The 14,993-nt window shown below is 33.9% G+C and overlaps 1 protein-coding gene across 2 annotated transcripts in view; it reads left to right on the top strand.

The window, feature by feature from the left end:
- USP34 (ubiquitin specific peptidase 34) overlaps positions 1-14,993 on the top strand; it is a 244,189-nt gene that overhangs the window by 191,473 nt on the left and 37,723 nt on the right. For both annotated transcript variants that reach the window (XM_035721667.2, XM_025468624.3), the window contains exons 49-58: positions 1,954-2,126; positions 3,525-3,678; positions 5,003-5,081; positions 6,984-7,037; positions 7,145-7,240; positions 11,008-11,072; positions 11,164-11,239; positions 11,333-11,380; positions 11,508-11,573; positions 14,204-14,284. In XM_035721667.2, coding sequence (XP_035577560.2) covers positions 1,954-2,126; positions 3,525-3,678; positions 5,003-5,081; positions 6,984-7,037; positions 7,145-7,240; positions 11,008-11,072; positions 11,164-11,239; positions 11,333-11,380; positions 11,508-11,573; positions 14,204-14,284 — 892 coding nt within the window. The remainder of the gene's footprint in view (positions 1-1,953; positions 2,127-3,524; positions 3,679-5,002; positions 5,082-6,983; positions 7,038-7,144; positions 7,241-11,007; positions 11,073-11,163; positions 11,240-11,332; positions 11,381-11,507; positions 11,574-14,203; positions 14,285-14,993) is intronic.

Raw genomic sequence — 14,993 nt, 5'->3', positions numbered from 1 at the left:
GAAATATTCTCATTTTTCAGGCAAAGTATTACTCGGTCCTTTTATATTTTCCCCATACTTTTGAATGTCTATGATAACATAGTAAGTGGTCACAACAGAAAGAAAGGAGCTTAAGGATCATCTTTTGCTTTATCTTCAAACCTCTGTTTTTCTGTTTATTCATTCTTTACTGAGTAATTCTACCACCATAACATCAATCTTAAGATTCTTAATTCAACTGAGCTGAATCAGAATGTTGTGCTTTGTTCAACCGTGACTTCTGTGTTATAGATTAAATAAGTCTGTAACATAACTCTCGTCTCTTTAGTTCCATTACATCATTTATCCTCTAAATCTTGCATGGTTTCATGGACCACCATAGGTCCTTTAGTGACTTAACTCAGGATGCAGTTCATACACTGATATTGCACAGAAGGCCCTTCATCATTTGAGTCCTTTGTACTTACATAACAGCATATTTTGCCAGTCTCCCAAATAATCGGTAATGATGGATTTTTAGACTTAATTTCTCTGCTTGTGAAATGCTTTCCCTACCTTCTTTATCTCTTTAAATTCCTTATTTTTTTATTTTTTATTTTTTTTAATATTTTTTAAGATTTTATTTATTAATGAGAGAGAGAGAGAGAGAGAGAGGCAGAGACACAGGCAGAGGGAGAAGCAGGCTCCATGCAGGGAGCCCAACGTGGGACTCGATCCCAGGTCTCCAGGATCACACCCTGAGCTGTAGGCGGCGCTAAACTGCCGAGCCACCCGGGCTGCCCTCCTAATTTTTTTTTAAACTAAGCTCTCTTAAAGAGATTCTCTTTAAATTCTAAGATTTCAAAATCTCTAGAATCTTAAGTTGAGTGAAGAATTTGAAGAAATCAAATTCATATTTTTCATGAATCCAAACTTCTGTATATGTTTAAACTAAAATTTTGGTTTAATTTGAACTAGCAGGGCCCCTGGGTGGCTCAGTAGTTGAGCATCTGCCTTTGGCTCGGGTCATTACTCTGGGTCCTGGGATCAAGTCCCACATCAGGCTTCTCGCAGGGAGCCTGCTTCTCTCCCTGCCCCTCTCTCTCTGTATCTCTCATGAATAAATAAATAAAAATCTTAAAATAATTTGAACTTCAAGCAGTATTTGTTATGCCGTAAGATTTAGGTATCTTGCTGCTGCTATTGTTGTAATATCAAGCAATATTTATTGAATGTTATTTGCCAGGCAGTATTCTAAAAGTAGGAGGGAGTAGGCACTTAAATCTCCATTTTATAAATCTCCAAATTAGGATTTAAACTCAGAGGGGGGACACCTGAGTGGCTCAGTCGGTTAAGCATCTACCTTAAAGTCGTGATCTTGGGGTCCTGAGATCAAGCGCTACATCGGGCTCCCTGCTCAGCAAGGAGCCTTCTTCTCCTTCTGCTTATGTCCCCCACTTGTTCTCCCTCCCTCCCTCTCTCTGTGTTTGTCTCTCAAATAAATAAATAAAGATCTTAAAAAAAAAAAAAAAGGAATTAGGCTCAGAAGTTAAGTACTTGTTGAGGATCATACATCTGGTAAATGATACAAGTAAACTTTGCAATTCTAACTTATAAAAATAATTCAATTCCTATTTAAGATGGAAAAGAAAATTTTGAACCAAAGACATCACCCTTACCTTTGAAGTTTATGCTTCCATAGCACCTTTACATATATATCTTCATGGAATTTACCACAGCATACTGTAAATTTATATTTTTCATACTTAGACACAGGAAAACCCTTTCAGAATGAAAAAAGACATGTAAGAGGTAGATATAGGTATAGATGTATTTAATAAGAGCATGACTTAAAATACTATTTATTATTTACTCTGAGTTGAATACTGAAATACATATAGTATAAATGTAAGTGACACCAGATAAAGTACTTTTAGAAGAGATTTTTAAGGTGTTTTTTGTTTTGTTTTGTTTTGTTTTTTTCCTGTCTTTCAGGGCGTGTTTTAAGAAATTGCCTCGCATTCTGAGTTTTAATACTATGAGGTATACATTTAATATGGTAACAATGATGAAAGAGAAAGTGAACACACACTTTTCCTTCCCATTACGTTTGGATATGACACCCTATACAGAAGATTTTCTAATGGGAAAGAGTGATAGGAAAGAAGGTAATTTTTTTTTATCTCATTCTCTTGCCTGTATTATTAGACAGTCATAATTATGAAATAACCAGCTATACATTTAATAAAATGAATTTGAATTTTAGAAAGGAGAATGTATTTAAATACAGTATGGCACGTTCCGTCATTTCATTAGTAGATATTTAGCATTTATAGAACTATGTTCTAGGCACTCTTCTAGGCATTAGGGACATGGCAATGAACAACATAAAAAATGGTTCCTTATCTCACAGAACTTAAGTCTAATTAGGCAAGTTTTATTGAACAAGGAATTACAAACAGGATGTATGTCATTAGATTGGATGGTAAGTATATCACAAATCTAGGGGCATCATTGAAGCAGAGCTTGAGTAAGGAATAGATTGAGAGGAATGGCTAATTTCTTTAGGTGGGTAGGAGGTGGGGGTAGAGTTGATGAGATGGGCAAAAGGTAGTGGCCAAATCATTTTGTTTGTAGAAGATGATAACTTTGAAAATATAGGCAAAGTTAAGAAGTAGGCATTGTTTATATACACCCTACTTTTTAGAACTCTTCTCAAATAATTTATAAAATTCCAGCAAGACTGTCCAGTTATTATGCTTTCTGGTATTCTTCATGATGCTACCTTGTGTAGAAGTAGCAGAAGTTCATGCCAAGATGAAGGATTTTTTTAGGCCATAAGTTACACATTCAGAGTCAGATCCTAGCATATTTGAACTTAGTCACTACTCAGACGCTGTCAGCTGTTTCCTTCTCTCCTCAGTTGTCACTTTCCAGTTTAGAGTGCACTCTAGTTAACCTAATCAGCTTTCACTTAGTTCTTTCTGATTATGCCATCCTTTGTATATGATGCTAGAAATATAGATCTAAGTCATAAATCTTCAAACTTACAGATCATTCTGTAATTTTTCCTTAGTATCTTTTATATCTTTCAAATTTAAATATTTGGGGACAGGAAGGTCTTTTATTTTGTTTCTGTCTCCTAATACAGAATATTTCTATAAACAAACAATTGCAAGCATGCTACCTGCATAGTGCTCCATTTTCTTAACCTGAGATTAAAGGGCATGAGTATCTTAACACGTTTCTGGATCTTGTATCTGCCTGCTCCTAATAAGATAAACTTGAATAAAAAGTTTTGTACTATTTTAATAAGAATAAGATTAAACAAAAAGAGCTTATTTTATATTTACTGCACATGGTTGTTTTTCCAAATGATTTGTTTAAATGCACTTAAAATTGTAGGTTATCAGTGAGGAATGACTAGCAGATGGAGTTGTTTTGTACCTGTTATATAATGTCTGTGCCTGTTTCTGTAAGAAAAAAATGTTAAATAGTAAAGTGAGTCAAAGATGTTACTGTGCAGTTTTCAAAATTATTACCATTATTTTATGTATTTATTTCAGGTTTTAAGGAAGTCAGCGATCATTCAAAAGACACAGAAAGCTATGAGTATGATTTAATAGGAGTGACTGTTCACACAGGAACGGCAGATGGTGGGCACTATTATAGCTTCATCAGAGATATAGTCAATCCACATGCTTATAAAAACAACAAATGGTAAGTTTTAAGTATTTTGTTCTTGGGATTGAAAAACTTTTTTTCCTGTTTTTAGAGTATAAATTTATTGTTGTTTTTGCTTTAGATATGTTTTCTGATTTTATTTCTCTAAAAACTTTCTCAGGCAGCCTGGGTGGCTCAGTGGTTTAGCGCCGCCTTCAGCCCAGGATGTGATCCTAGATCCTGGAGACCCAGGATCGAATCCCATGTCGAGCTCCCTGCATGGAGCCTGCTTCTCCCTCTGCCTGTGTTCCCAAGCGTCTCTCTCTCTTTCTCTCTCTCTCTCTCTCTCTTTCTCTCTGTCTCATGAATAAATAAATAAAATATCTTAAAAAAATAAAATTAGAAAAGGAGGCAGTTTTTAAAGGATACTGACTTTCATTAGACAGTAGAAATCAGTTATTCTTACATTTCTTTTGAGTATTTGATGAATGTTTTCCTAAGAAAAATGAAACAAAGTTTTGCACTCAACTTTAGATTCATAGACAATATTGCACCTTCCAAATCTTTTCTTTGCTCACTCATTCAAGAGCTGCTTACTGAGCAACTCTAACCACTATAGGGTGGTTTGAGGTTCTTGTATATGACAATTTGAAGTTACTTGCGTGCTCCACTCTCTCCGCCTTACTTTTCCCTTTCCAACCTGAACATTCTTTTATCATCTTTTATCAAGGTAATGTTTGTAAGTCATTGCATCAGTGCTTAATAGCTGTTTTTTAGTCTTCAGATGTTGTTAGGTAGAGTATCACGTATAGAAACTATGTATCTATGGTAGGCATTGTTCTAAAAGTGTTAGGGATATTGCTTTGAATAAAACGTACATTGGTAAATGGATTTCCATTTCACAGAATAGTTGCATTGAACTCTTTAAGCCAACATGTCCATGGTGTCTTACCTTGTGTCCATTTGAATAAAATTCCATAAATCTATTTTGAATCTATTTTGATCATAAATGTTGAGATGGTATCTTTATCTTTGGAAGTTCTTCCATCTCTTAATCTTTTCTGTCCAATAGCTGTACATGTTATGTTTATGCAAACTATTTCTTTGTTTTCATGAATTCTTCTGGTACTCCTAGTTTATAAATGGATTTATCAGATTTTAGGGCAGTTACAATTAGTAAAATTATATTCCCAGTTTCTAATAGATTAGTGTTGTCAAAATAAGAACTTAGAGTTTATTTACCTCATTAAAAATAGTTTGCTCAAGTTTTATAATTTTGTCATTATGTAATATATTTTTATAATAAGCATAATAGCATGTATATACTTGATCAGGTACTTGGTATGTATGTAGTTGATCGACACTATGTGCTCTGTTTTAGGTATCTTTTTAATGATGCTGAGGTAAAACCTTTTGATTCTGCTCAGCTGGCCTCTGAATGTTTTGGTGGAGAGATGACAGTAAGTTTTATTCAGAAGTTATAAATGGTTTGTGACTTTCCAAGTGATGTGCAGTATCATAAAATCCAGTGGCAGAACTACATAACTTTCTTTTAATTGCTATGATTAAATCTAAATTTATTCAGTTATTTATTAGATGTCTAGTCTGTTTGGCATATATGCCAGACACTGGGAAATTCTTTTTAAATTATAATTTCTGCCTTCAACTGATTAAAAAGGTTAAAACTTAAAATTGAAAATAGGATAGGAACTGAATGGCATTGCCATGAAACATGGTAAAAGTTGTCCACTTGAATGGGATTCAAGCAAAAAGAAGTTACTCTATTGAGTTGATATGAAAAATCTTTGTTGAAGAAATTGACTCAAGCTGAACTTCAAAGAATTACTCTTTCAGTGCTTTTTTCCCCCCCAAAATAATAGCATCAATCTGGTTACGACTATTGACAGGATATACAGAGACTATCTTATCTGTTATATAATTAGCCCTAAGACATGAAAAAGACAATTAGGTTTGAGTAGTAGTATTATAATAACAACGTAACTGCACTTCATAGGCATTTTAGCCAAGACCAATGTTCTGAGAACAGTTTTAAAATACTGTTTTGATTCTCATAAGTCAAGCATTAGTCATTTCCATTTCACAGGTAAGCCCAAGTAAAATTTTTCATTTTAATAACCATGTCTATTGTGAAATCACTGTTCACATTGTGGATTTTAATAAAGACCTTCCTTATTGCTCTTTGGTGCTTTTATGTACTACTTTGAATAGAAAAGAAGTAGGCAAATTGCTAACACTTCAAAAATGGGTAGAAGGAAGTAATGAATAAGTTGCTGATGTGCCATAATTAAAGTGATTGTATCTCTAGATATTATTCCTAGGATAGTTCCTCAAAAGGAAAAAAAAAAGTAAAAAAGGGCAGCCCGGATGGCTTAGCTTAGCGCTGCCTTCAGCCCAGAGCATGATCCTGGAGACCCGGGATCAAGTCCCACGTTGGGCTCCCTGCATGGAGCCTGCTTCTCCCTCTGCCTGTGTCTCTGCCTCTCTCTCTCTCTCTCTCTCTCTCTCTCTCTCTGTTTCTCATGAATAAATAAATAAAATCTTAAAAAAAAAAGTAAACAAGTAAACTTTGCAAAGCTCTTCTCTTAAAAGTTCTTAAATTGCAAGTATATTTTATTATACTTTATATGTTTTATGGTAAAGTATCTTTAAAAATGTTTTGAATCTTTGTTTTTAGGTACAGTTGACCCTTAAACAATGTAGGAGTTAAAGGTGCCAGGCCCCTACACAGTTGAAAATATGAGTATAACTTTTGTCTATTGATCAGAAGTCTTATTGATAACATGAACACACACAATTATTTTGAACACTCATACGTATCTTATATGTTACACTATATTGTATTCTTACAATAAAACTAGAGAAAAAAATGTTACTAAGAAAATCATAAGGAGGGACGACTGGATGGCTCAGTCGGATGGGCATCTAACTCTTGATTTTGGCTCAGGGTCGTGAGAGCAAGCACCACATAGGGCTCTGCTCATCTGGGAGTCTGCTTGAGATTCTCTCCCTCTTCTCCCTCTGCCTTTCTTCCTACTCACCTCTCTAAAATAAATAAATCTTTTAAAATCAAAAGGAAAATACATTTATAGTACTCTCATATTTATTGGGGGAAAAAATCTGCCTTTAAGTGGACCTGTGTTATTCAAGGGTCAAGGGTCAACTTTACTCTTAGTCAAAAACTTCTGTTAAGGATTTTTAATGAATGTAATACTATTAAAAAATTTATAAAGTTACTATAAAGAATGAATTTAGCTGTTTATGGAATATTTCATATATAAATGTAACTGAGATAAATATATATATATTTTTTAAAGAAGGAAAACTTTTATTTTTTTAAACAGACCAAGACCTATGATTCTGTTACAGATAAATTTATGGATTTCTCCTTTGAAAAGGTAATCCTTTGTTTCATTGTAATTTACATTTTTTCCTTTCTTCCATATTATCTAATTTTATAATTTGTCAAAATGAAAATAAATTTTTTTTTCTTTGCCTCTTAAAGACACACAGTGCATATATGCTGTTTTACAAACGCATGGAACCAGAGGAAGAAAATGGCAAAGAATTCAAATTTGATGTTTCGTCAGAGTTACTAGAGGTATAACTTAACTTTAGCAATTTAAAAGCATGTTAAGTATTAATACAAGTAATAGAACTACAGGAATAGGCTATGGCAGTGTTAGGATTTGTAATCCCAGGTAGACCTTAATGTTATTTGCTAATAGTCTTGGTAATACAGACATAGGACAGGTGCATATAAATTGAGTGAAACATAATTATTAGTCAGCAGTTCGGGTGGCTCAGCGGTTTAGCACTGCCTTCGGCTCAAGGTGTGATCCTGGAGACCCGGGATCGAGTCCCACATCGGGCTCCCTGCATGGAGCCTGCTTCTCCCTCTGCCTGTGTCTTTACCTCGCTCTCTCTCTCTCTCTCATGAATAAATAAAATCTTTAAAAAAAGAAAAGAATTATTAGTAACATTAAAGAAAAACAAGCAAAATGGTTGATGGAATTGGAGCAAGCTTTATCAGTTAACTTGTATGTGTGGTAATGTTCTTGGATTTTTGCTTCATGTTACGTAGAAATGTACCATGTATTTGAAACACATTTAAAATATGTATTAAATATTTTTAAAAGTGTCTTTCTTGTCTGTAGTAATTAGGCTTTCTTTGTTTCATGATGTAATAAGTGATAATGTTACTTTAATGTCTTAAGAGCTATAAAATATATTCACAACTCACTGTGTGTTGTATCAGTGTTACAAACTCAACCAAAAGTACAAACTGTAGGTATACCTACAGGTATACCTGATAAACATTTACTCTTCCATCTAGACAATTCAGCTTTTACTATCTGATTGATTACTTGATTTTTGCACTGTTGTGATCAAGTCTTAAAACCAAGTAGGTTTTGTTCCCCAGACATACTTTTAACTGGTATCTTGCCTCCTCAGAATGTTACTGATAAACAGCCAAGAATATGATCATCTTTTAAACCCCCTGCATTGGATTTACCAGCAAAATTAGGTGTTTCACTAGATTTCTTTTTCTAGATAATGACCTAATCGTGTTTAATGACAACCTAGCTCACTTGTGAAGTGAAATGAAATTTCATATAAAACTTTCATGAAAAAAAAAAAAAAACTTTCATGAAAAAAGAAAACTTTAATGATGTATATTCTTTACATTAATGGTTCTGAGACTCCTATTCTCAAAATTTTTATATTCTTAAAAAATACTGAGAACCTTGAGTTTAATAAATTAGTTTTAATGCCATATCTATTTACCATATTAGAAATAAAACAAATTTTAAAATTTATGTTTATTTAAAAATAACAAAAATTAAGCCATGACATGCTAATATAGATACCATTTTATGAAAAAAAAAAACTTTCAGAACAAAACCATTTGGTGAGGAAAGTGGCGCTGTTTTGTGTTTGTAAATCTTCTTAATATCTGATTTAATAGACAACAGCTGGAGTCTCATAATAGCTGTTTGCATTTGCTCTGTTGTGATCTCATTCATCATTTAGCCTCTGAAAAACTCCATTGTATTCTCAGGAGAGAATGCAAATATAAAAGGGCAAATAGCATCAGGATTTTATTTAAAAAATGGGTTTGAGCTTATATATACCCTAAAATGGCCACTGGTACCCTCATAGGTCTCTGAACCATTCTTTGAGAACCACTGATATATGTTTGTGACAAAAGGGAATCCCGGACTTTTGCTCTACTTTAACAAGAAAATCAAATTGAACACTATTTAGAATATTCTTGATTGCAGATCTAAACCAACCATTTATTTTCCCTATCATCATTTTAGCTTACTAATGGAAAAAGAGTTTGCCTGCATATACCTTTACTAAAAATATTAAAGTATGATAATACTGTTATTTACTATTAACATAGATTTTAGGTATAATCTCAGATGTGGTCCTTTATATGTACAGTTAAAATATAGCTAGGAGCAGACTTTCCCAAATAGTAAATAGGAAATTTAGAACCATAAACTTATTTTTAGGGAGTTTATTTATTTATATATGTATGTATTTACTTATTTAAATATTTATTTATTTGAGAGTTGAAGGGGAGGCAGAGGGAGAGGGAGAGAGAATCCCAAAGAGACTCCCTGCTAAGTGTGGAGCAGGGCTTCATCTCACGACCCCAACATCATGATCTGAGCTGAAATCAAGAATCGGATATTTAGCCAACTGAGCCACTCATGCATCCTAGAACCATAAAATTTATTAAGCTAACATTATAAATTGTAATAACTTACGGATAAAACAAAATGCTCAGAAAGGGTAGTTGATTGGAATTGCAGGGGAAAGTGATTAGGACATAGTTCAGATTAAGCTTAAACTGAGACTTGAAAGTTAGTGAAGACTTAATCACATGAAAGGGTACTCCAGGCAAAGAAACGATTATGTACCAATTCCCTTAGTAAAGACATAGATTATTGGCATGTTTTAGGAGCTAAAAAATGACCTCTGAGGCTGTGATGATAGTAAGTGCAATGAAATATGGTCCACGATGAAGTTAAATGGGTTTATAGGAAATACCTGTAGTAATTTTCACACTTATACACATCCACGTGGCTACACATATGTTGTATTGATAAAATGTTTAAAAAGGATAGTCAAAAAACAAGATGAATATTTCTGTAGGACAGAAATGGAACAGAAATAAAAGCATTGAGTCTGGTGGAAACCACAAAATTTACCAGGCTTAGGTCCAAATTCGATAATGGTGGCCAAAAGTTCTTGAGAGGTAAAGGAGACGAAAATTGTGACATAGGATCTAGAGCTAAACTCCTGGATGGAAATAAGAAACTTGGAATGGGACTCCATTGCTATGAGAAAGCACTGATGGATGAAGGCTGTCAAACTGTTTTTGAGGCCACAGTTTTCTAGAAAGCTGTGTGCATAGAAATGCAAGAGGACTAAGAACTCTGAAGCAGTCCATTCAGTGACTAGGTCTGTATCTGTGTGAAGCAGGAGCCCTAATACGTGATTATAAGACCTGGTGCTGGGCTACAGTAGTAGGCTGGGAGGCCGGGAGTAGTTGAAAATATTTAGGAGGGATAAATACAGGCAGTAATATCAATAATCAGAATATAAATTTGTTCCAGATAAAAATATTTTGGGTAGCCTGGGTGGCTCAGGGTTTTAGCACCACCTTCAGCCCAGGGCGCGACCCTCCAGGGTCGAGTCCCACATCGGGCTCCCTGCTTCTCCCTCTGCCTGTGTCTCTGCCTCTTTCTCTGTGTCTCTCATGAATAAATAAAATCTTTAAAAAAAATAATTTTATGGAATTCTAATTTAGAGCATGTTTAGGATATTCAGAGAGCTAAAAGAACACAAAAACTAAGGTCAGCAGAGCAGTTATATAAGGCTCACATTAGAAATAATCTTTTTTCATAATTGTTACAGAAGATTAAAAAGGAAATAACATGATTTAGGTCTGCCAATCTGAATTGTTTTTATTTTGCCAGTTATTGAACATAACCTTTTTCATAACCTGTTTTCAAAGTGGAACACAACATAACTGTATTCATTTATATATTTGCTCTTCAGACAGATGGGATTTCAGACTTCTTACTTTCAAAATCTTTATAATTGTATTTTTAAAGGACTGTGATTGTTTGAGGTAGCCAGATACATGATGATAAACTAGAGCAGGCTTAGTAACTATTTTCATATTCCACATAGCTGGGAAAGAACCAGCATGAATTACAAGTGCCTGTATTTTTTAGTTTTTTGTTTCTTTTAGAGAAAATCTGGTTTTGTCTTTAAAAAAAATACTTATAAAATGTTATAAGCAAATGCTTTCTGATATCTAATGTTAACCATTTTCTTTTTCTTCAGTGGATTTGGCATGATAACATGCAGTTTCTTCAAGACAAAAACATTTTTGAACATACATATTTTGGGTAAGTAGTAAATTTAGTAATATATTTTTTTGTTACACATTTAAAACAAATTTATTCTATAAGAATTGTAACTTATTATTTTAAATTCTAGGTTTATGTGGCAGTTATGTAGTTGTATTCCCAGTACATTACCAGATCCCAAAGCTGTGTCCCTAATGACAGCAAAGGTAAGATATAAGCCTTAGATAGATTTTTCATAATTGACTACTTTAAGGTAATTTTTAAAATTTTTTTTTGCTAAATGGTATCTTTTCTTACAGTTAAGCACCTCCTTTGTCCTAGAAACATTTATACATTCAAAAGAAAAGGTATGTGTTTTGTTTTGTGGATTTCTGTCATTTACCGGGTGGCTTTTGGTTTTCTTTATCTTAAGCTCAGAAGTCCATGCCTTAAATGAATTTTTTTTCTTGCCTTTTTTTTTTTTTTTTTTTTTAGCCCACCATGCTTCAGTGGATTGAACTGTTGACCAAACAATTTAATAATAGTCAAGCAGCTTGTGAGGTGAGGTGAAATAATTAAACAAACAATGCATAGCTTAAGCTGCACTTTTTAATTTTCTTTTATTCTTAGATGCTACAGCAAAATCTATTATATATTTACATTATTATAAATCATAGGAATCCCAGTGTAAGTTGTTCCCCAAAATACTTAACAGCTGAGGTTATAATTTGTTTTGTCCATTACATTGATTAAATAATTGAGCTATTTTGAGTAATGCTGCTGTGAACATTTATGTACAAATATTTGTGTGGACATACGTTTTCAGTTCTTTTGGTTATCTACCTAGGAGTAGAATTCCTGAGTCATAGAGTCATTCTAGGTTTAAATATAGAAAGTTCAAAAGACTACCAGATATTTCTTAATTAATTGTGGGTATTATCAGAAAATACTTGAAAATAGTATCTTCCTTCCCTCCCCTAGATAAAAATGCATATATCCTAGTCTATCAGTTTATGTCCAGTTTTATCTTCTGTATTATGTTCTAATACATCCATATAATAATATATCCCTAAGGATAATCTGCTCACACGTAATGATCACTTAACCCTCTTGCCACCTTAACATTGTTTTATCATTTTTTGATTAGCTCCCAAAGTGATGCTATAAGCCTAGAATTTCTAGGAATGCAAATCTTAAAAATTTCCAGAGGTGGGGGATAACATAGTATGTAGTAGATGAAATTAGTTGAAGAACTTTTTCTTGTATAGAAGGTTATCTGATTTTGCCTTGGAGCGGTGAAATTGGAGAATTTGATCATTGTAGATTTCAAACACAAATCCATAATTTTTTAAAACTTTGTAATATTTCAATAAAAAGCACAAAAGTAGGAAGATAAAGAACTGTCAGGTACCTATTGCCCAATTTTCAACAAACAGTAACATTGTTTTGTTCTCATCTATTGCTATCTCCCATGCCTGTTTTCAGCTGAAGTGTCTTAAAGCAAGCCCAGATAGCATATCATACATCCATAAATACTGAGTATGTATCTCTAATAAATGAGAACTTTAAAAAAATATATATAACCATGATTTCACTCACTCCTTGTAAAATTCGAAGTGATTCCTTTAACATCCAGTACTCATTTTGTGTTCACTTTTCTCTGTCTAAAAAATGTTTTTGTTTGTTTGTTTGTTTGGCTTCTTTGAATTAGTATTCAAACAAGGACCACATTTCACTTTTTTTTTTTTTTTTTTAAGATTTTATTTATTTATTCATAGAGATGCAGAGAGAGAGAGAGGCAGAGACACAGGCAGAGGGAGAAGCAGGCTCCATGCAGAGAGCCTGACGCGGGACTCCATCCAGGGTCTCCAGATCACGCCCCGGGCTGCAGGCGGCGCTAAACCGCTGCGCCACCGGGGCTGCCCCACATTTCACTTTTGTCCTGTAAATTAGCTTTCATCTAGAACAGTTACTTTTTTTCCCCCCCTCTGCTACTTTGTCATTTGATCTGCAGAATTCTCCATATGCTTGCTTTGACTGATTGTATCCTCCTGGTGTTAGTTAACAAGTTCCTTTACTCCCCTCCCTCTTAGTGACTTTTTTTAAAGCTATTTGATCCAGAATGTTGATTAGGTCATAATTCGTTGTATTTTTTTGTTTGTTTTTATTTATAAGTTGCCACTTCAGTTTTTTGGGTTTTGTTTTGTTTTGTTTTTACTAAAGATTGGCCTCCAGAATTCTCTCAGAGAGTTAAAATTCCCTACAGTCGTCAATGATTGTGTGTATACACATAGTAAAATTCAGTATAGGAGTTAAATATGTGATAAAGAGATATCTTGAAATCAATAAAAAATTGTTTTAACATGAAGGATGTTTTTTGGGGGCACGTGGATTCCTCAGTCGGTTAAGTCGGTTAATGCAGATATGACTCTTTTGATTTTGGCTCAAGTCATGATGTCAGGGTTGTGAGATCGAGCCCCATGTCGGTGCTGCACTGGTTTGGAGCCTGCTTAAGAATCCCTGTCTTGCCTCCTCCCACACTGTTCTCTCTCTTTCTCTCAAAAAATGGGGGGAGGTGTGTTTTTTGTTATGAAGAGAGCATAATTTCTTCTTTAAGAAAATCCTACTCAGATCATATATTGATAGGAACAAAAGGTTCTGCAGTGTGGTGTCTTTGAGGACTAAGAGGAAAATAGTATTTCATTTTATTATGTTAAGGACTGTAGGTTGCCATCCTGCAGGGTTACACTGTGATGTAAATGGCATTCGTGGAATTCTGTAAGGAGATGACCCTGATAATGACTTTAGGCATTTTAGTTTTAGGCCTTTTTTTTTTTTTTTTTTTTTTTTTTTAAGATTTATTTACTTTCTTAGAGCATGCCTGAGCAGGGGGAGAGGGACAGAAGGAGACAATCTCAAACAGACTCCCCACTGAGCATGGAGGCCTACTCAAGGCTCGATCCTATGACCCCAAGGTATGACCTGAGCTGAAAGCAAGAGTCACATGCTTAGCCAACTGAGCCACCCAGGTCCCCCTAGAGTTTTAGACTTTCTAACAGTGGAAGAATCTGTTTTGGTAAGAACTTAATAATTGAAGCATTGACTAGAAGTAAAACCTTTGTGTGATTTTTTTTTTTTAATCCAACAAGTATTGGTTGAAGGTTAATATCACACTATTTTTTTTTTTACAGTGGTTTTTGGACCGTATGGCTGATGATGACTGGTGGCCAATGCAGATCCTAATTAAGTGCCCTAATCAAATTGTGAGACAGGTAAGAAAAAATTTATTTGAAAAAGAAATGGCTTTCAAGGTAATAATTCTAAATCTGCTTGTGAGTATATTTTAACCCAGCATTGAAAGTAGTTATAAAAGATTGACCTCTTACCATAAAAGTCATTTTGCTATTGTTTCATAGCAAATCACCTTTTAGCAAACCAACTATCTTTCCAACCAAGTGATTAAAATCATTAACATTTCCTGGTTATAGGAAGGTAGGTATGTGCCTTTTCTCTCATTTCCTTCTATCTCTGCTTAATGAATTGTACTGATTCTTTTTCAGAATCTTAGATATTCTAACCATGGTAGGGTACTGTAATGACCTTGAAAGTTAAATGAACAGTATATGACATTTCTGTGAGAGATTCTGAACTCTCAAATGAATCAATTTGTTTTCCTTAAATCATTGGAAAAATCAGATGAGAAAAATGTACGTATTATTTTATATTCACTTATGATACAGAACCAAAAATTTAATCTGAAAATGCTACTTTTCAGTTACTACTAAGATAAAAAACACACCATATAATTCATCAAGACCTTTCACAGTGTAAAATTTAGTGGTTGTTAGCATATCCCCAAACTGTGTGACCATTATCTAATTTTATAACACCCCTAGAGAAATTCTGTACCTATTAACCATCACTGCCCTTTTTATACTGTCCCTTCTTTCCAGCCACTAATGGCAGCCACTAGTCTACTTT

This window comes from Canis lupus, chromosome 10, assembly GCF_003254725.2.
Source record: "Canis lupus dingo isolate Sandy chromosome 10, ASM325472v2, whole genome shotgun sequence".
Taxonomy (NCBI): Eukaryota; Metazoa; Chordata; class Mammalia; order Carnivora; family Canidae; genus Canis; species Canis lupus.
The sequence above is the reverse complement of the archived record's forward strand: the minus strand, read 5'-3'. Positions and strand labels throughout refer to the sequence as shown.